The sequence below is a fragment of the Balaenoptera acutorostrata genome, chromosome 15, assembly GCF_949987535.1.
Source record: "Balaenoptera acutorostrata chromosome 15, mBalAcu1.1, whole genome shotgun sequence".
NCBI classification, from domain to species: Eukaryota; Metazoa; Chordata; class Mammalia; order Artiodactyla; family Balaenopteridae; genus Balaenoptera; species Balaenoptera acutorostrata.
In genome coordinates this window covers 40,536,093-40,557,731 of record NC_080078.1, presented here as the reverse complement: position 1 = coordinate 40,557,731, position 21,639 = coordinate 40,536,093, and the positions used below count along the sequence as shown (strand labels likewise).

Genomic DNA, 21,639 nt, shown 5'->3' with positions numbered 1-21,639 from the left:
TCATCTCAACAGCCAAAGTAGATTAGATATAATAAAGGCCCAGTTGCTAAACATCATCTCTCTCACTCAGATCGTATGCAATCTTATTTACAATCTTACTAGGTGTAACAGGTTCCCCACCGGCTGGGAGGCTGAGAGGCAGGGAGCCAGAAAGGGAGGGCAGGAACAATAAGGAGTTTCATAAACCTTACAGAGAAAGTAACAGCCCCCATTTCTCCCCCCACCCGCCCCAAATCTAGATAGAAAAATGGGAGGGGGTAAAAGCAACCAAGGGATAGTAAGCACACTGGCAAATAGTCCTAGGTCTTTCCTGTTTTCTTTCAAGTGCCCAATTTCCTTCAGGATAAAATCCATGCCAAGCCCTTTATGCCCTATCTTTCCAGCTTCCTTTCCCATTTTTCCCTGACGTGTACCCCATAATTCCAGTCATGCACGACACCTCTGGGATTCCCTGGATACACCACATTCTCTAGTGATGCTTCACCTTCCTCCTCTTCCCCTGGCCAAGTCCTTCAGGGCTCAGCTCAGGCCTCCCCTCTGGGAAGAAAATGCTTACTTGGACTCTCAACCACCATATGCTAACACAAGAGGACGATTATTTCCATCACAGCATTATCAATGACTGTGATGAACTTTCTATTGGGTGTCTGATTCTCTAGACTGTGCTCCTAAGGGCAAGAACTAACAGTATCATTTTTTCTCCAACCCTATTCTACCTAAGAAATATCACCTACTTTATCAGGTTTTTTTTTTTTTTTAAAAGAATTATTTATTTATTTATTTTTGGCTGTGTTGGGTCTTCGTTTCTGTGCGAGGGCTTTCTCTAGTTGTGGCAAGCGGGAGCCACTCTTCATCGCGGTGCGCGGGCCTCTCACTATCGTGGCCTCTCTTGTTGCGGAGCACAGGCTCCAGACGCGCAGGCTCAGTAGTTGTGGCTCATGGGCCTAGTTGCTCCGCAGCATGTGGGATCTTCCCAGACCAGGGCTCGAACCCGTGTCCCCTGCATTGGCAGGCAGATTCTCAACCACTGCGCCACCAGGGAAGTCCACTTTATCAGGTTTTGAAAAATGATTATCCCTTAAAATTTTTATAAAGTGTTGTATTTTTTCCCCATTCTTTATGGTACAATTCTTCAGTTTACACCAAGGAAAATACTACATCTCAAAACTTTAGGGTTTTCTGAAAGAAACAAAGTGAAAACCTTCTAAGCAATTTTTATTGATCTCCACAGAATATTTTGGTCCTGATCAGATCTGCTATTATTTTCTTTCTTCTAAAGATATAGAACTTCAGACCTCTGACATACTGTTTGCATATATTTATAATGTTTATTTTTTAGACTGCTCATAACTGATTGACAAAAAAAACTTGTAAAGAAGGAAAATTTTTACATCATTTGATTTTATAATGACAACTCATTGCATATCACATCATGGAATCATGAATATACTTGCAATGATGATGAAACTGAAAGACTTTTTTTTGAGCTATAACTGACATAGCATTGTTATGTCACAATAACATACCTGTTGTTTCACGTGTACAACATAATGATTCAGTATCTGTATATACTGTGAGATGATCACCATAATAAGTCTAGTTAACATCCATCACCACACGTTGTTACAATTTTCCTTCTTGTGATGAGAACTTTTAAGATCTACTCTTTTAGCAACTTTCAAATATGCAATAAGTACTATTATAGTATTACAGTCACCATGCTGTACATCACATCCCCAGGACTTATTTATTTTATAACTGGAAATTTGTACCTTTTGACCACCTTCACCCATTTTGCCCACCACCCTGCCTCTGGCAACCACCAATTTGTTCTCTTTATCTATGAGTTTGGGTTTTTTTCTTTAGATTCCACGTATAATTGAGATCATAAGGTATTTGTCTTCCTCTGTTTGACTTATTTCACTTAGCTTAATGCCTTCAAGCTCCATCCATGTTGTTGCAAGTGGCAAAATCTTTTTTTATGGCTAAATAATATTCCATGTATGTATTTATATATGCGTGCACATTTTCTTTATTCACTTATCCATCAATGAACACTTAGGTTGCTTCTATGCCTTGGCTATTGTAAATAATGCTGCAATGAACAAGGGGTTGCATACATCTTTTATTCCTTTGGATAAATACCCAGAAGTGGAGTTGATGGATCATACGGTAGTTCTTTAATTTTTAATTAGATTAAAAAATCAGTATGAGGAATCTTCATACTGATTTCCATAATGGCTGAACCAATTTACATTCCCCCCAATAGTGCACAAGGGTTCCCTTCACATCCTCACCAACACTTGTTATTTCTGTCTTTTTGATAATTGACATTCTAATGCATATATGGTCAATTAATTTATGTCAAAGGAGCCAAGAATAAAAAGTTGACCCTTGAACACCTTGGGGGCTAGGGGTGCTGACCCTCTGTGCAATTGAAAATCTGCATATAATTTTATAGTCAGCCCTCCAAATCCATGGTTCCACATTGGTGGATTCAACCAACCATGGATTGTGTAGTACTATAGCACATATCTACTGAAAAAATCCACCTCTAAGTGAACCTGTGCAGTTCAAACCCATGCTATTCAAGGCTCAACTGTACAATGGGAAAGGACAATCTCTTTTAATAAATGGTTTTGGGAAAAGTGGACAGCCACGTACAGAAGAATGACACTGGACCACTATCTTATAGCATAAGGAAATTAACTCAAAAAATGGATTAAAGACTCGAATGGAAAATATGAAACCACAAATCTCCTAAAAGAAAACATAGATGGTAAGCTCTTCGACATAGGTCTTGGTGATGATTTTTTGGATCTGATTCCAAAAAACAAAAGCAACAAAAGCAAAAATAAGTAAGTGGAACTATATCAAATGAAAACACTTCTGCACAGCAAAGGAAACCATCAACAAAATGAAAAGGCAATCTACTGAATGGGAGAAAATGTTTGCAAATTAGGTATCTGATAAGGTACATATCCAAAATATGTAAAGAACTCCCTCACATACAACTCAGTAACAACAAAAAAAATTCAATTAAAAAATAAGCAGAGGCTCTGAATACACATTTTTCCAAAGACATACAGATGGCCAAGAAGTACGTGAAAAGGTGCTCAACATCACTAATCATCAGGGAAACAATCAAAACCACCATAAGACATCACCTCAACTCTTGGTATCTTTATCAATGCCCTCTGCCTAACACATACACACAATCCCCCATCTACCCAGAACTGAAGCTGTTTAATAAATGTTTACTTAATCAATGTAAGTTTTCTACTTAATATTCTGTTCTAAAGGTCACAAATACATACTTTTTATTTCTAAAACTGTCTGATATGTAAGCATCACTTAATTTCAGGATAAATGCTAGATAAGAGACATTAATGTATACAGTATTCAATATACAAAGAGTATGACCTTTAAGAAGTCAATATCCCATAAAACAAACTGACACATTTCAAAATTTCTGCAATCTCCTCCCTTGTTAAATAGCCATTTGATTCTGCAGTTGAAAAAATTTTAAAAGCACTACTTAATAATAAGATATATCTATTAGTGGTTTTATCCAAGGTGGAGAGAATGACCGTTTCAAGCACTTATTAATATTAGGGGGAAAAAAGATCTCCACAATATTTTGCCTCATCTTTCACTAAGACAGGAAACAAAGAATATATTCCTAAACTGGGGCATGGAATAAAGTTTGCAACAAAAGGAACAAACTGCTGATGCACGAATACCTTATCCTAAGTGAAAAGAACCCAGACTCAAAAGTTATGACTGCACAATTCCATTTATATGATATTCATGCAAAGGTGAAAGAAACTACAGGGACAAAGAACAGATCAGTGAGTCAGCTCTACCCACCACCAGTCCCTCCCATCAGGAAACTTGCATAAGCCTCTTAGATAGCCTCACCCACCAGAGGGCAGACAGCAGAAGCAAGAAGAACTACAATCCTGGAGCCTGTGGAACAAAAACCACATTCACAGAAAGACAGACAAGATGAAAAGGCAGAGGGCTATGTACCAGATGAAGGAACAAGATAAAACCCCAGAAAAACAACTAAATGAAGTGGAGATAGGCAACCTTCCAGAAAAAGAATTCAGAATAATGATAGTGAAGATGATCCAGGACCTCAGAAAAAGAATGGAGGCAAAGATTGAGAAGATGCAAGAAATGTTTAACAAAGACCTAGAAGAATTAAGGAACAAAAAACCAGAAATGAACAATACAATAACTGAAATGAAAACTACAGTAGAAAGAATCAATAGGAGAATAACTGAGGCAGAAGAACGGATAAGTGACCTGGAAGACAGAATGGTGGAATTCACTGCTGTGGAACAGAATAAAGAAAAAAGAATGAAAAGAAATGAAGACAGCCTAAGAGACCTCTGGGACAACATTAAACACAACAACATTCGCATTATAGGGGTCCCAGAAGGAGAAGAGAGAGAGAAAGGACCAGAGAAAATATTTCAAGAGATTATAGTCAAAAACTTCCCTAACATGGGAAAGGAAATAGCCACCCAAGTCCAGAAAGTGCAGAGAGTCCCATACAGGATAAACCCAAGGAGAAACATTCTGAGACACACAGTAATCAAATTGGCAAAAATTAAAAACAAAGAAAACTTATTGAAAGCAGCAAGGGAAAAACGACAAATAACATACAAGGGAACTCCCATAAGGTTAACAGCTGATTTCTCAGCAGAAACTCTACAAGCCAGAAGGGAGTGGCATGATATACTTAAAGTGATGAAAGGGAAGAACCTACAACCAAGATTACTGTACCTGGCAAGGATCTCATTCAGATTCGATGGAGAAATCAAAAGCTTTACAGACAAGCAAAAGCTAAGAGAATTCAGCACCACCAAACCAGCTCTACAACAAATGCTAAAGGAACTTCCCTAAGTGGGAAACACAAAAGAAAAGGACCTACAAAAACAAACCCAAAACAATTTAGAAAATGGTCACAGGAACATACATACTGATAATTACCTTAAACGTGAATGAATTAAATGCTCCAACCAAAAGACACAGGCTTGCTAAATAGATACAAAAACAAGACCCATATATATGCTGTCTACAAGAGACCCACTTCAGATGTAGGGACACATTCAGACTGAAAGTGAGGGGCTGGAAAAAGATATTCCATGCGAATAGAAATCAAAAGAAAGCTGCAGTAGCAATACTCATATCAGATGAAATAGACTTTAAGAGAAAGAATGTTACAAGAGACAAGGAAGGACACTACATAATGATCAAGAGATCAATTCAAGAAGAAGATACAACAATTATAAATATATATGCACCCAACTTAGGAGCACCTCAATACATAAGGCAACTGCTAACAGCTATAAATCAGGAAATCGACAGTAACACAGTAACAGTGGGGGACTTAACACCTCACTTACACCAATGGACAGATCATCCAAAATGAAAATAAATAAGGAAAGAGAAGATTTAAATGACACAATAGACCAGATAGATTTAATTGATATTTATAGGACATTCCATCAAAAAACAGATTACACTTTCTTCTCAAGTGCGCACAGAACATTCTCCAGGATAGATCACATCTTGGGTCACAAATCAAGCCTCAGTAAATTTAAGAAAACTGAAATCATATCAAGCATCTTTTCTGACCACAACGCCATGAGATTAGATATGAATTACAGGGAAAAAAACATAAAAAACACAAACACATGGAGGCTAAACAATATGTTACTAAATAACCAAGAGATCACTGAAGAAATCAAAGAGGAAATCAAAAAATACCTAGAGGGCTTCCCTGGTGGTGCAGCGGTTGAGAATCTGCCTGCCAATGCAGGGGACACGGGTTCGAGCCCTGGTCTGGGAGGATCCCACATGCCACGGAGCAACTATGCCCGTGAGCCACAACTGCTGAGCCTGCGCGTCTGGAGCCTGTGCTCTGCAACAGGAGAGGCCACGATAGTGAGAGGCCCACGCACCGCGATAAAGAGTGGCCCCCACTTGCCGCAACTAGAGAGCCCTCGCACAGAAACGAAGACCCAACACAGCCAAAAAATAAATAAATAAAATAAATAAATATAAATAAAAATTTTTTAAAAAATTTGCAAAAAAAAAAAATACCTAGAGACAAATGACAATGAAAACATGACGATCCAAAACCTATGGGATGCAGCAAAAGCAGTTCTAAGAGGGAAGTTTATAGCTATACAAGCCTACCTCAAGAAACAAGAAAAATCTCAAACAATCTAATCTGACACCTAAAGGAACTAGAGAAAGAAGAACAAACAAAACCCAAAGTTAGCAGAAGGAAAGAAATCATAAAGATCAGAGCAGAAATAAATGAAATAGAAACAAAACACAGCAAAGATCAATAAAACTAAAAGCTGGTTCTTTCAGAAGATAAAAAAAATTGATAAACCATTAGCCAGACTCATCAAGAAAAAGAGGGAGAGGACTCAAATCAATAAAATTAGAAATGAAACGAGAAGTTACAACACACACCACAGAAATACAAAGCATCCTAAGAGACTACTACAAGCAACTCTATGCCAATAAAATGGACAACCTGGAAGAAATGAACAAATTCTTAGAAAAGTAGAACCTTCCAAGACTGAACCAGGAAGAAATAGAAAATATGAACACAACAATCACAAGTAATGAAATTGAAACTGTGATTAACAATCTTCCAACAAACAAAAGTCCAGGACCAGATGGCTTCACAGGTAAATTCTATCAAACATTTAGAGAAGAGCTAACACCCATCCTTCTCAAACTCTTCCAAAAAATTGCAGAGGAAGGAACACACCCAAACTCATTCTATGAGGCCACCATCACCCTGATACCAAAACCAGATAAAGATACTACAAAAAAAGAAAATTACAGACCAATATCACTGATGAATATAGATGCAAGAATCCTCAACAAAATACTAGCAAACAGAATCCAACAACACACTGAAAGGATCATACACCATGATCAAGTGGGATTTATCCCAGGGATGCAAGGATTCAATATACGCAAATCAATCAATGTGATACACCATATTAACAAATTGAAGAATAAAAACCATATGATCATCTCAATAGATGGCAGAGAAAGCTTTTGACAAAATTCAACACCCATTTCTGATAAAAACTCTCCAGAAAGTGGGCATAGAGGGAACCTACCTCAACATAAAAAAGGCCATATACGACAAACCCACAGCAAACATCATTCTCAATGGTGAAAAACTGAAAGCATTTCCTCTAAGATCAGGAACAAGACAAGGATGTCCACTCTCGTCACTATTATTCAACATAGTTTTGGAAGTCCTAGCCACAGCAGTCAGAGAAGAAAAAGAAATAAAAGGAATACAAATTGGAAAAGAAGAAGTAAAACTGTCACTGTTTGCAGATGACATGATACTATACATGGAGAATCCTAATGATGCCACCAGAAAACTACTAGAGCTTATCAGTGAATTTGGTAAAGTTGCAGGATACAAAATTAATGCACAGAAATCTCCTGCATTCCTATACACTAATGATGAAGAATCTGAAAGAGAAATTAAGGAAACAATCCCATTCACCACTGCAACAAAAAGAATAAAATACCTAGGAATAAACCTACCTAGGGAGACAAAAGACCTGTATGCAGAAAACTATAAGACACTGCTGAAAGAAATTAAAGATGATACAAATAGATGGAGAGATATACCATGTTCTTGGATTGGAAGAATCAATAATCAATACTGTGAAAATGACTATAGTACCCAAAGCAATCTACAGATTCAATGCAATCCCTATCAAATTACCAATGGCATTTTTTATAGAACTAGAACAAAAAAATCTTAAAATTTGTATGGAGACACAAAAGACCCCAAATAGCCAAAGCAGTCTTGAGGGGAAAAAACGGAGCTGGAGGAATCAGACTCCCTGACTTCAGACTACACTATAAAGCTACAGTAATCAAGACAATATGGTACTGGCACAAAAACAGAAACATAGATCAATGGAACAAGATAGAAAGCCCACAGATAAACCCACACACTTATGGTCAACTAATCTATGACAAAGGAGGCAAGGATATACAATGGAGAAAAGACAGTCTCTTCAGTAAGTGGTGCTGGGAAAACTGGACATCTACATGTAAAAGAATGAAATTAGAACACTCCCTAACACCATACACAAAAATAAACTCAAAATGGATTTGAGACCTAAATGTAAGACCGGACACTATAAAACTCTTAGAGGAAAACATAGGAAGAACACTCTTTGACATAAATCACAGCAAGATCTTTTTTGATCCACCTCCTAGAGTAATGGAAATAAAAACAAAAATAAACAAATGGGACCTAATGAAACTTCAAAGCTTTTGCACAGCAAAGGAAACCATACACAAGACAAAAAGACAACCCTCAGAATGGGAGAAAATATTTGCAAATGAATCAATGGACAAAGATTAATCTCTAAAATATATAAACAGCTCATGTGGCTCAATATTAAAAAAACAAACAACCCAATCCAAAAATGGGCAGAAGACCTAAATAGACATTTCTCCAAAGAAGACATACAGATGGCCAAGAAGCACATGAAAAGCTGCTCAACATCACTAATTATTAGAGAAATGTAAATCAAAACTACAATGAGGTATCACCTCACACCAGTCAGAATGGGCATCATCAGAAAATCTGCAAACAACAAATGCTGGAGAGGGTGTGGAGAAAAGGGAACCCTCTTGCACTGTTGGTGGGAAGGTAAATTGATATAGCCACTATGGAGAACAGTATGGAGGTTCCTTAAAAAACTAAAAATAGAATTACCATGTGATCCAGCAATCCCACTACTGGGCATATACCCAGAGAAAACCATAATTCAAAAAGACACATGCACCCCAATGTTCACTGCAGCACTGTTTACAATAGCCAGGTCATGGAAGCAACCTAAATGTTCATCGACAGACGAATGGATAAACAAGATGTGGTATATATACACAATGGAGTATTACTCAGCCATAAAAAGGAATGAAATTGGGTCATTTGTAGAGATGTGGATGGATCTGGAGACCGTCATACAGAGTGAAGTAAGTCAGAAAGAGAAAAACAAATATCGTACATTAACGCATATATGTGGAACCTAGAAAAACGGTACAGATGAACCAGTCTGCAGCACAGAAAATGAGACACAGATGTAGAGAACAAACGTATGGACACCAAGGGGGTAAAGCGGCGGGGGGTGGGGGTGGTGGTGCGATGAATTGGGCGATTGGGATTGACATGTATACACTGATGTGTATAAAATAGATGACTAATAAGAACCTGCTGTATAAAAAAAGAATAAAATTAAAAAAAAAAAAGAACAGATCAGTGGTTGTTGGGGATTGGAGGAGGTATTAATATGGGCACTTTTTTGGAGTGAAGGAACTATTCTATATTTTGATTGTGGTGGTAGTTACACAACTGTATACGGCCAAAATCAGCAGAACTTACACTAAAAATGGTGACTTTTACTTTATGTAAATTATCCTAAATGGAAAAAGTATACATTACTTTTAGTTTTTACTTCAAGAGCAACAATGTAAAAAATACTCTAGTCCCTTTTGAGAAAGATAATACTGAACACACCATAAGCTAATGGTAAACGATGTTGTCTTAGCTTAACAACTTGGCTTCTCTGGAGGATGAGCTAGCATGTCAGTGAACCGAAGACAGGAAACAGACTTGATGCTGTTGGTTAACTGATCTACCTTTGTTCCGTGGTCACACTCAGCTTCTAAGCACTACCAATTCCTCCTTAAATGTGTATTTCAAATCTATTCCTTCTCATCTACTCTTCAAATCTTCTATCACGCCCAAGATTAAAAATCTTCACCAATTCCCAAGCACCCACAAAAGTCCAAATTCATTAACACAGCCTAAGAGGCCCTTTATTATCTGAACCAACCTACCCTTCCGGATTTATCTTCCACCACAGGCAACGATATTACTCACTGTTACCTTTCAGGAAGCAATTTGGCCATTTATACCAAGAGCCTTAAAACAATCTAAACTCTTTGACCCTTTAACCTATTATTCCTACTTCAAGGAATTTATTCTGGGGAAATAATCTGCATAATACTAAAAATGAGACAGTCCAAATAAAAACAGGAGAATTACTAAGAAAATCATAATATATCCACAGGATAGCTTGTGATATAGCTGTTAAAATTATGTTTACAGTAAGCTTTTAATGACATGGGGGAAATATTTATGATTTGGTTTAAGTGAAAAAATAAGCTGGCTATAAAGTTTTATGTACAGTAAAATACATAGAGGAAAAAGAAATTTCATCTCTAACAGTGGGAATATAAGTGACTTTTATCTACTCCCTAGTTTCCTCTATTTTCCAAGTTTTCTATGATGAGCAAATTTTTAAAATTAGAAATATATACACACAAACACAAAACTTTTGACTCAGTAATTGCATACCTAGGACTCTATTTTGAACAAACAATGCCAATGAAGGCAAAGATTTATGCTCAAGGATGACAGAGCACTACTTACAATACAGATTTAAATCTAACAGGAAGATGATTTAATACCATCGCTGTATGTGCATAATACCATTACACAGTTTAAATAGTTTTTACAGATATATTTAACATACCATAAAACTGACCCATTTAAAGTGTAAATTCAGTGGGCTTTAGTATATTCAGAGTTGTGCATCCATCACAGTCTAGTTTTAGAACATTCTGAACACCTCAAAAAGAAACCCAGTACTCATGAACAATCACTCCTCTTTCCCATTCTTACCCACCCCAAACCTAGCCAACCACAAATTTACTTCCTGTCTCTATGTATCTGCCAATCCTGGATATTCTATATAAATGGAATCATACGATATGCAGTCTTTTTCTGACTGGCTTCTTTCACTTTACATGTGTTAAGGTTCATCCATGTCATAGCATGTATCAGTACATCATTTATTTTACTGCCAAATAATACTCCATTGTATAGATATACTACATTTTATCTATCCAATCATCAGTTGATGGACATCTGGGTTGTTTCCACTTTGAGGCTATTATGAATAACACTATGAACATTCATGTACAAGTTTTTATGTGGACATGTGTTTTCATTTCACTTGGGTATATAACTAGGAGTGAAACTGCTGGGTCATATGGTAACGCCTAAGTTTAACTTCTTAAGGAAATGTCAAACCATTTTCCAAAATGGCTGCACCATTTTACATTCCCACCAGCAACATATGTGGGAGGGTTCCAACTTTCCCATGCCCTTGCCAACATTTGTTAGGTTTTTTTTTTTTTACAGCCTTCCTAGTGGGTATGAAATAGGATCTCACTGTTTTGATCTGCATTTCCTAGTGGCTAATGATTTTGAGCATATTTTCATGAGCTTACTGACCATCTGTGTATCTTTCTTTAGAAAAATGTCTATTCAAAGCCTTTGCCCATATAATTCAGTTGTCTTTTTATTGTTGAGTTGTAAGAGTCCTTCATATATTCTGCAAGTTCCTTGTCAGACATATGATTTGTAAATATTTTCTCCCATTCTCTGGGTTGTCTTTTCCATTTTCTCAATGGTGTTCTTTGATGCAAAAAAGTTTTCAATTCTAATAAAGTCCAATTTATCTATTTTTCTCTTGGCACCTGTGCTTTTGGTGTCACTGCCTAAAAATACCAAGAAAATTGTCAAAAAAACACTGCCTAATCCAAGTTCACAAAGATTTATGCCTATGTTTTCTCCTAGGAGTTTTATAGCTTTAGCTCTTATATTTAGGTCTATGACCCATTTTGAGTTAAATTTTGTATATAGTGTGAAGCAGGGATCCAAATTCATTCATGTGGACATCAGTTGTCCCAGCATCATTTGTTGAAGACGCTATTCGTTTCCCCATTAAATTCGCTTGACACCCTTGTCACATTGAGATGTGAGAAATAAAGGACATAAAACTGTTACAGATGAACTCAACTGTTGGAGAAAAATCTACATTGACATTCTCCAGATATTCACTATCTCCCTTATTTCCATTATAGTACTTATTACAATCTCCAATTATCTTATTCATTTATTCACTGACTTCTTACTTGTCTCCCCCATGAGAATGTATATTCCACAGGAAAAGGGACTTTGTCTTGTATACTGTTGAATCTCTAGAACATACAACAGTACTTGATTCTCAGAAGGTACCTAACACTTATTTATTGAAAGAATGAGCATATGTTTTAAATGGCCTGAAAGAAAGTGCACCAAATGCACTTTGGATAGGACTGTCATTACAACTCAATTTTCCTTAATGTTCTATAATGAGCATACATTATTATTACAATCAGATGTGAAGATATTTTAAAGACCTGTAATACTTCTGGATCAATTTGTTGTTCCTCAAAGTTCCAAGAACCTCAATTTTTGCCAAACTATTTTAGCTTCTTTTATATAGGACCCCAGCACAATGACACCACCAACTACCTAGTGGCTCAGGTGTAAATCTTCGTAATTATCCTTGATGTCTTTCTTTCCCCTATGCCACACACCCAAACGATCAGTAAGTCCTGTCAGCTCTTCCCCCAAATATACAATATCCAATCACTTCTCACTATCCCAGTACTAACAATCCTAACCCAAGCTACCACTCACTGACTGAATAATATCAACAGCCAATCAGTTTTGTCCCCATTTGTACATCTAAATCCTATCTCATTCCACAACTTAACACCCTAACACCTCCTACCACCAAACACCCGACAGCTTCCTGGTGTAATCACCTTGGCTCACCCAGTTCTAGCTCCTGCCTACAATCCATTTCCTACTTTTCTCCCTGCTTTTCACTGAATTCCAACTACACAAATCTTTTTTGTCCCTGGCATGTCAAGCTCATTCTCTTCTCAAAGCCTTTCTGCTTACAGAGTTCCTTCTACCTGAAATGCTCTTAACATGGTTAGCTAGCTCCTTCTTGCCATGCAAGTCTTAAGCTCAAATGTCACCCCAAGAGGACTTCCCTAAGAATCTACCCCAAGGTAGCCAACTTTTCTAGTACTCCCTATTGATCACCCTATTTTTTTCACACCAGTTGCCATTACCTGACATGATCTTGTCATTCTTTGGTTGTCCCTCCCACCCGCCCACCCCCATTAGAATATAACTTCTACAGGGAATGGACTTTGTTTTTCCGTACTGTATGCCAAGTACCTGGGTCAGTTCTTGGCATATAATAACTTCTCAAATATTTATTGAATAGATGATTGCTATTCTAAACCTTGAGGGCAATGAAGAACTGTGTTTCATTCTCCATTAATTACTTCAGGAAAAATATAACTATGAGTGGAAGACAAGATATTTTTACATCAAGGATCAAAATCACCTGAAAAGTCAAATTAAAAAGTTGATCATAAAAAAATGATCATATATAATGACTCCAAGTAAAATAACATTAAAGAAATAATAAACAATAGAAACATGTTTTTATGCACTCCTTCACCGTTTTCATTTCATCTACAATTACTGAAGTATACACTGGTGTACTCAGAATATAAAGAAAAGAGTCTGTTAAACTTGGATCTAAGGTTGTTTAATATTATTATTTTAGCCAGTGCTGATAAGCACTTTACTATGTGCCAGGCATTGCTTTACTTACATGCATCGACAAAATGTTGTGATGGTAAGTACTATTATCATTCCCACTTGGAGGAATGATGAAATTCAGGCATAGAACAGTCAGTAATGTGTCTAAGGTCATACAGTCAGTAAGTGGCAGAGCCAAGATTCAAAAAACCTAGGCAGCCAGACTCTGAGCTCAAGCTCTTAACCACTTCTCAGTACAGTTTAACAGTAATGATAACAATACCTACCTCACTGGGTTGCTATAAGGATTGAGTGAGATAAGTTAACACAATGCCCAACACACAGTAAATACTTATAAGTTATCTAAGATAGCATTACTTCTTGTTCTTTCATTTGTTACGCTTTCAAGTGCTTTTCTATGGTTCAGGATGCCTCAATGAGCATCAAATACCATTCAGTTTCATTTTTAAGAAAGAAAGGGAATTGGCATTACTGAGCAGTTTTTCTGCGTGTCAGAATTAGTTAAAAGGTGCTACTCTAATAATACTTGCCTTATCTATCTCAAAGGATTTTCACTGTTAAGACTCAAACTAAACTATAATGCAATATACAAAGGGGAGGTACTATTCAATTAGTTCAGTACTTAAAACTCAATTCCCATTGTATTAAAAAAAAGGTATGTGGGAATAGAAAGTATAAAAATTAAGTAATCCATCTCCCTGGGACCCGGCCACATCATAATGAAGAATGCCCTCTCATTCACTCATTCATGTTCATTCGGTAACATCTGTTGTGGGCCTACTAGGAGAGGTATTGTGCTATTGAAATATACAAATCCTAGCCAATGGAGCTCAACAGTCTAGTCCCACAAAACATCTTAATAAGTTCCATAAAAGGGATTCATAGGCTATCTCAGCACTGTTAGTCATATGCAGACATGCAGAGAATTAACAAAAGTGCTGGTACCCACGCTAACTTCCCCTTACAAATTAAACAGGTCAATCCACAAAGTCTGAGGCTGGTCCATTAAGGTGGCCACTAACCACATGTGGTTTACAGAGTCCATTAAATGTGGCCAGTGCTGCTGAGGAACTGCATTTTTAATTTTATTTCACTTTAATTAACTTAAATTTTAAAACTGATTATCAATTCCATTACTGGAAAACTAAGTATGCTTGGAGCAACTTAAGTATATGACTCTGCTTTTTCAACTGTAAATTTTATATCTAAATATATACCAAATATTTCCAATGAAAATTGAGCATCTGAATTGAGCTGTGCTGAGTATAAAATATACACTGGATTTCAAACAATTTGTATGACAAAAGAATGTAAAATGTCTCATTTTTTAATTGATTAAATGTTGATACAATATTTCAGATATATTGGGTTAAGCAAATTTCATCTTTTCTTTTTACCTTTTTAATGGGGCTACTAGAAAATTTAAAAATACATATGTAACCCACATTTTATTTCTATTCGACAACACTGGTCTAAAGATGACTTAACAACGTTTTTAAAACAAGGCTTCAATGATTTGAGAATTCCTCAGAGCTTCAGAGCTTCCATAACTGACTTAAAAGATAGCTCCAGCGCAAGCTGGAGAAGTTTTACCTGTATCTGCCCATGCTTTAGTTTTAGCTCTATTACTTAAAAAAAAAAAAAAAAAACTACCACCAACAAAAATGTGCTTTGTGAAAGAATTTAAAAATTTACAAGTTGGCAATCTTCTGAAAACAAGCCAAGATAGGAATATGGGTAGAAAATTCATCCTTCTTTTCTGTGATAAGGCAAAGAGGAGGAACAACCTATAAAGTAACGCAAAAATGTTGAAAGTAGTAAACAGTCTTCCTCTAATGTGATCCAAAAGCACAAACACACAGATAAATCAGTTTTAAATGTAGGTTTCCTGCTACAGTAGCACTGAAGTTTCTACCTTTCAAGTGCTAGTCCTAAGCCTTGTTGCAACAGAATAAGAGTTCTTTGACAGTCCCTTGTCATGTCAAAAAAAATAAAGCCAAAATCTCCATCATTTCACACTACAGATTAAAATATGAATTTTAAGAATTCTGACTGCATTTTTCCTGAAATCAGCTACTTTTAAAAGATCTACCAAAAATTGATTCTTTAACACAGCAAACAAATCATGAAATAGGGTAAACAGCACATAAGCGTTACAATGTCAGCTACTAGAAGACAATCTTACAAGAGTTAAGAATCACTCAAGACTATGTACTCAACTCTATGGGGGCCCTTGTACAGAAGATTCCTTGTACATGAATTCCAAGATTCCATGAATTAAGTAACAAGTTTGTCAAAGCATTACTGAGATGAACCAATCTGATGTTTATTTTTCTATGCTTCTCCCAATGTAAAATTTCAAGCAAAACAAACAGGAGACAGCTTTTAGAAGCAGGACAACTCCAAGTGAAAACTAGTTTCTAACATCAAGGCAAGGAGGCAGGGACAGAAGAAAAACTGATTAAAATATTTCTGAGTGTTACGTATAAATCTTTGGGTATGTCTTTCATAGGAAACCTAGAGAGGAATATTAGGCTATGTGGAAAGGTAGCTCAAGATGCTTAAATAAGAAGCACCATGTTTATGGTTTATTATGTTCTGTGGTTTAGGTATGCAAATAGCAAAGAGTATGACAGAGACCAGGCCTAGTTATGCAGACTAGAGCATTACTCTGTAGATTAAAAAAAAAAGTCCATGTTAAAACAACGCTTTTTAAAGAGTTTCAATTTTTTTTTCAAATTTCAAATGTGGTGTTCAGCTCAAAGTATCTTAATTATTACTGAAAGAAAATATAAGTTACATTAACATAAATAAAAACACAAATGTTTAGAGTCTTCCTGTATACAATAAACACCATTTTGATTTAAAACAATTCTATTTATGAAAAACGATTATGGTTATTTGTTTTATTTTTTTAATAGACTTTATTTTTTAGAGACATTTTAGGTTCACAGCAAAATTGAGCAGAAAGTACAGTTTTCCCGTATATCCCATGTGTGTTTGTTTTTAACATTTTGGCTAGAGGTACCGCCTAGGAAAAAGAAAGAAAAGGATAAGTATAGAACAGGATGTTAATCTCCACGGCCTGTGGCAAAGACGGAACTCTATTCTGGATCACTGTGCATTCTACCACACCAGGGCCTCACAAGGGCAGGTGGCTAGAATTAAGAGTACTGAACTTCTGTTCCTTAGCAGCTTGAGAGGCACGCAAAGAAAAGCAGGTGCTGGAGGCAAGGTATATTGGTCTTCATTATGCATGTCTGGCTTTGACAAGCACATTCTCGCTGATTTTCTTTTAAGGTTAGATTTACTTTATGGCTCCACAAATGAGTTTACATGAAGACGTGAGGAGTATTTACACAATGTCAGATTCACTGAACACGCATGCATGTAAAAACATAAGCTGCAACAAGAATGAAAAGATACTCAACTACTGCTAATCAGAGAAATGCAAATTAAAAGAATGAGAAACCATTTCACACCTATCAGATTGGTTTTCAAAGTCTCATAATGCCAAGTAGTGAAAATAGAGAAACAGGCTCCTGAAAGTAGCTGATGGGAGGCAAACTAGAACTAAACCTCACCAAGTTCTTTTTTTCAAAGTTGCAAAAGGATACATGAAGCATGATAACATTTATATAAAATTTTAAAATACATCAAGGCAACATATATTATTACAGATGCATACATGTACAACTGAAAGTATGGAAACATCAATGAAATGTGTTAGTTTCAGGTGACTATGTTGAAGTTTACCTGAGCCCTGAGCTCCTGAAAAGCAGTGAAGATTAAGAAATTCACTCCCATCATTTTGTGTTCAGGGCAACAAAAGGATCCTGCCCTTGCTTACTTCCAGGTTAAGACCTGTCCCCAGGCTTCCTCAAGACTCCTCAGTTTACCAGCCCCAGGTCTCTGTCCTTTTTTTTTGTTTTTTGTTTTTGTTTTTGAGATGCCCTTCATTTCAATTAATGTTCTCTCAAATGCAATAACCTGCAAAAATCATCTCCTTAATTGGCCAGTACATTACGTCTTTGACACAGGAGTGGTTACCTCTGGGAGGAGAAGGGAATGGGATGAGGAAAAAGATGCATATTTACCTGTAATGGTAACATAAAAACCTGAAATGTGGCAAAAAGTTAACCTTTTCTTTTTTTGTACAAAGGAACTTATTATTCTGTGTACCTTCCTGCTTAAAATGTTTCCAAATTAATTTTTACATTATTTTAAAACCTGATGTGGAGTCAGAAAAGGCCACAAGTCAATTAAACCTTTACAGGCTGTTTTCTAATATGTTAAATAGGCACAGGAACACATGCCCAACCTCTTCCACTAGATTGCTGTAAGTAAGTGTTTTTGCTAATCATCAAGTGGAAGAATACACGTGTAATTCAGTCTGAGCCAACAGCTCAGTTTGTTAGAGCCGAGTTCTGATTAGGGTAAGGTTAAGGGTTAGATTATCATGCAGACCTTTACTGTTTCAGGGACAAGACTACACTCTGACTTCCCAGAGAGCCACTGGTTACAAGAGGAGCTAGGCCAGTCTCCTGTGATGTCTCAATCCATACCCAACAGGAAGAACTACTCAGCAGATAACCCTAGGAATTTGATGGTAGGCTGGTAAATAATCTTTGTATGAGGAAGCTGGCGCACCCAGTACACACGCACACCAAAGTTTTGTTTGGAGTGTGTAGATGTGGTTCCTGTGGAGGGTAGGCTTTTTTTTTTTTTTTGGCACTGTAAAGTGAGACTTTAAAAACATGAAATCTCATCTTAAAGTGCTCAGGGTGATCTTCTGAGTTGGTTTCAAATTGCTTTATTCCCAAGTGCTTCGAGAAGACTTGGTGAGTACCAGGAGGTGATTTTGTTAATGTAGAACAAATCCATCAACAGTTAAAATTTAATCTGAAAAAAAAAAAAAATCTTAGAAACTTGGAACCAAGTATCTAACCAACAGATCTAAACAGTTTCAAATACAGAGATAAAGTGCTAAAATCAGGGAATAAACTTACATCTTCACAATATTCTCTAATAGCTGGAATGAAGGGAGAAGCTCTGTGCTCATAAGGCTAAATACAAGAGTAAGCTTTAAAAATGGTCATCTACACAAATGAACTGATCTACGAAACAGACATACTCACAGACAAAGAGAACAGACTTGTGGTTGCCAAGGGGGAGGGGGTTGGGAGAGGGATAGACTGAGGTTGGGGTTAGCAGATGTAAACTTTTATATATAGATCCTACTGTATAGCACAGAGAACTATATTCAACATCCTATGATAAACCATAATGGAAAACAATATTTAAAAAAGAATGTATATATATGTATAACTGAAGCACTCTGCTGCACAGCAGAAATGAACACAACATTGTAAGTCAACTGTGTCAATTAAAAAAATAAAATAAAAATGGTCACCTGTATTCTAAACTCTCTTTCTTTGCAAGCATCCTAACAAGAGTAGTTCATAAGTTCTTCCGACCTCCCTAAGTCTGAAACGTACTCGGAATCACCCATCTTGATTAATTTTTATTTCTCCTCCTCCTTCCGAACCATAAATATTTAAAACAGACTCTTCATTTTATTTGAATGTATAGAAATAAGAAAGCTAAGCTTTCAAGTTTAAGCATTTAGCTAAAGTAAACAGGTTTGGTCCTATTTCCAAACAGAAAATAAAGTTATGTCAAATCAGAAGGCACTAAAGCCGGCTCCAGCCTGATTCAAAGCACTTTCGTCAGAGTGGATGGTCTTAAATTTATGAAAACTCAAAGCCCTTAGATTAAGTCTTTTAGCATAAAGTAGTATACAAAGTAGTATAATCTTAAAGAAGTTAGAAAGTTGTAAGATGCTGATCTTCTTTGTAGCTTACAAAGTCAACCCAAAGAAGAACCAAAAACTGAACAACATCAAATTCGTACTACATATCCTCAGTCATCCAGAAACTACTGTTTAATCTCTAATTTTCTAACACCACTGAGCCAGTCTGCATAGCCCTGAAAGGTGCAATACCGTAAGAAAACCCAAATTGTCATTCAGTGAAAACATTGTGTAGGAAGATAAACTGGTACCAACTGCTTCCAGGCAGACAGATGCAATAACAGTGTAATATTTCCAGCAAAGTCTGGTAAGCCTTTGCCTGCAAATCATTGACCAAAAATGGTAACAGTATGCGCAGACTACAGAAAATGACAAAATGTTCTACTTGTTCGTCCACTTAAGAGCACGGTTCTACAGCAAACGAGAGTGATAGTTTAGAGGGGAAAATACGTGAATTAAGCAGAGTCCAACAACTAGAATATGCGGAACATCTGTTTACTTTTTAGCGACTCGGATAGCTTAATGGACTTCAAAGAGCTTTTTCATTTGCTTTTATTAGCATCCCACCATCATGCCCACCCCCTGCACGCTAAATGCTGGCAGAGCCAACCTGTTTGCAGGTAAAAGAAAATCTGTGACCGTACATGGAGGCCGGACAGGCCACCGCCCGGCCGGACGCGCAGGACGAGGAGCTGCGGGACGCGGACCACCGGGGGCGGCAGCAAAGGACCGCAGGCCCGGTTCGGAATCGCGGGGGTCACGCTCGGTGGTCATCTCGCCCCCCAGGTGTCTCAATAAAGGCCTCGTTCCCTCCTCGAGACGCACAGACCTCAGGGGCCGAAACCGCCCGAGTCACGGACCGCCCGCGCCCGGCCTCTGAGAAACGTGCGCCAAAGAGGCCCCCACCCGGGAGCGCCGGCGGACCCCGGGCGGCGTCGCCGGCGCGGGGGGTCGACCCCGGCTGGGCTACCGAGGCCAGGCGGAGGCCTCGCAGCGGCGGCGAGAATGCAGCGGCCGGGGAGCCGCCCCGGCGCGGGGCCCAGCGGGTCCGCGGCGGCCGAAGCCCGGGTACCCCCGCGCCGCCGCCGCCCCGACACCGCGGCGCCCCGGGCCCCCAGCTCACCATCTTCGCTGCGGCGGTCGCAGAGCGCGGAGAGGGAGCCGGCGAGCACCAAGTCTGCGGAGCGTCCTCCTCTCAGCAGCCCCGCTAGCCTCCCAGGGACTGGCGGGCGCCTCGGGCCCCAACGCGGCGGCGCACGTCACGCGCTGCCCACCGTTGCTACGCAACCGGCCGACCTGGCAACGCCCCGCCCCGGCGGCCCCCCAACCCCGACTCCACGGGGGCGGGGTCTTCCTCGCCTTCCGGAGAAGGGGCACCGGGTACCCCTCACCAGCTCTGGCCTGTCGGTGGGGGGCGAGGTCCTCCCCCAACAGCTCCGGACGAGGTGGGCGGAGCTTCAGCTGGCACCTGCGGGCGAGGGGCGGTGGCCCATTCACCGGGGCGGGGCCACGTGGCACCCCGCCCACTGCGCTGCCGTTGCCCTTACATGGAAGTATCCACCTGGCCAGGTGTGCACCGCCGCGAGGGGCGGGGCCTGGGAGGGGAGGGGTGAGAGGGGAGGGGTGAGAGGGGCGGGGCCCGCGGCGGAGGAGACGGGAGGGAGGAGGGAGGACGGCAGGGAGGGAGGGAGGGACGGACGAAGGAAGGACCAGCGGGAGCACGGGCGCAGGCGGTCGCGGGGGCCGCGCGTCCCGCATTTTTTACCTACTTTGGTGCGATTCCCGCCATCCTCGCCTGATTGGCCCAGCCCGGCACGTCGGGCCCTCGGGCGAGAGGAAAAATCTGCACATTTTTCCTCTTTGCCGAGGCGACTGTGGCGATTCAGAGCGCTCTGAGTCACCGCTAATTTCAGGTCTGGAAAAAACAAGGAGTGATTTATTTGTCTTTGGGAACAGCCCGGGAAAGCAGCACTGCAGTCCGCAGCAGTGTGGCTGGGAAACGGCAGAGATGCCTCAGGATGGTGGCGCCAGCCCTGCTGCTCCGTTTTGGGGGTTTTTAATTTGGGATTGCGTTTTTTTTAATGGGCGGTTGCATCAGAAACACAATTTTCAGAGGGCCAGAAGGAATCCCAGCGCTTTTTCTGAGGGTGTTTTTCTGGGGAATAAAGGCAACAAAGAATTTACAACCGTGATGATTAAGTTTTACTTAGTTTAGGCTACCTAGAACTTAACAGGCCTCTACCAGAACTATTTTAATTCTCCAAAT

General features: G+C 38.9%; 1 protein-coding gene across 1 annotated transcript in view; it reads right to left on the bottom strand.

Annotated features, from left to right (window-relative positions):
* DSTN (destrin, actin depolymerizing factor) overlaps positions 1–20,636 on the bottom strand; it is a 37,660-nt gene extending 17,024 nt beyond the window's left edge. Inside the window, exon 1 of the mRNA XM_057529176.1 lies at positions 20,497–20,636. Within this exon, the coding sequence (XP_057385159.1) occupies positions 20,497–20,499 (3 nt within the window). The 5' untranslated portion in view covers positions 20,500–20,636. The remainder of the gene's footprint in view (positions 1–20,496) is intronic.
* Between the last annotated feature and the right edge of the window lie 1,003 nt (positions 20,637–21,639).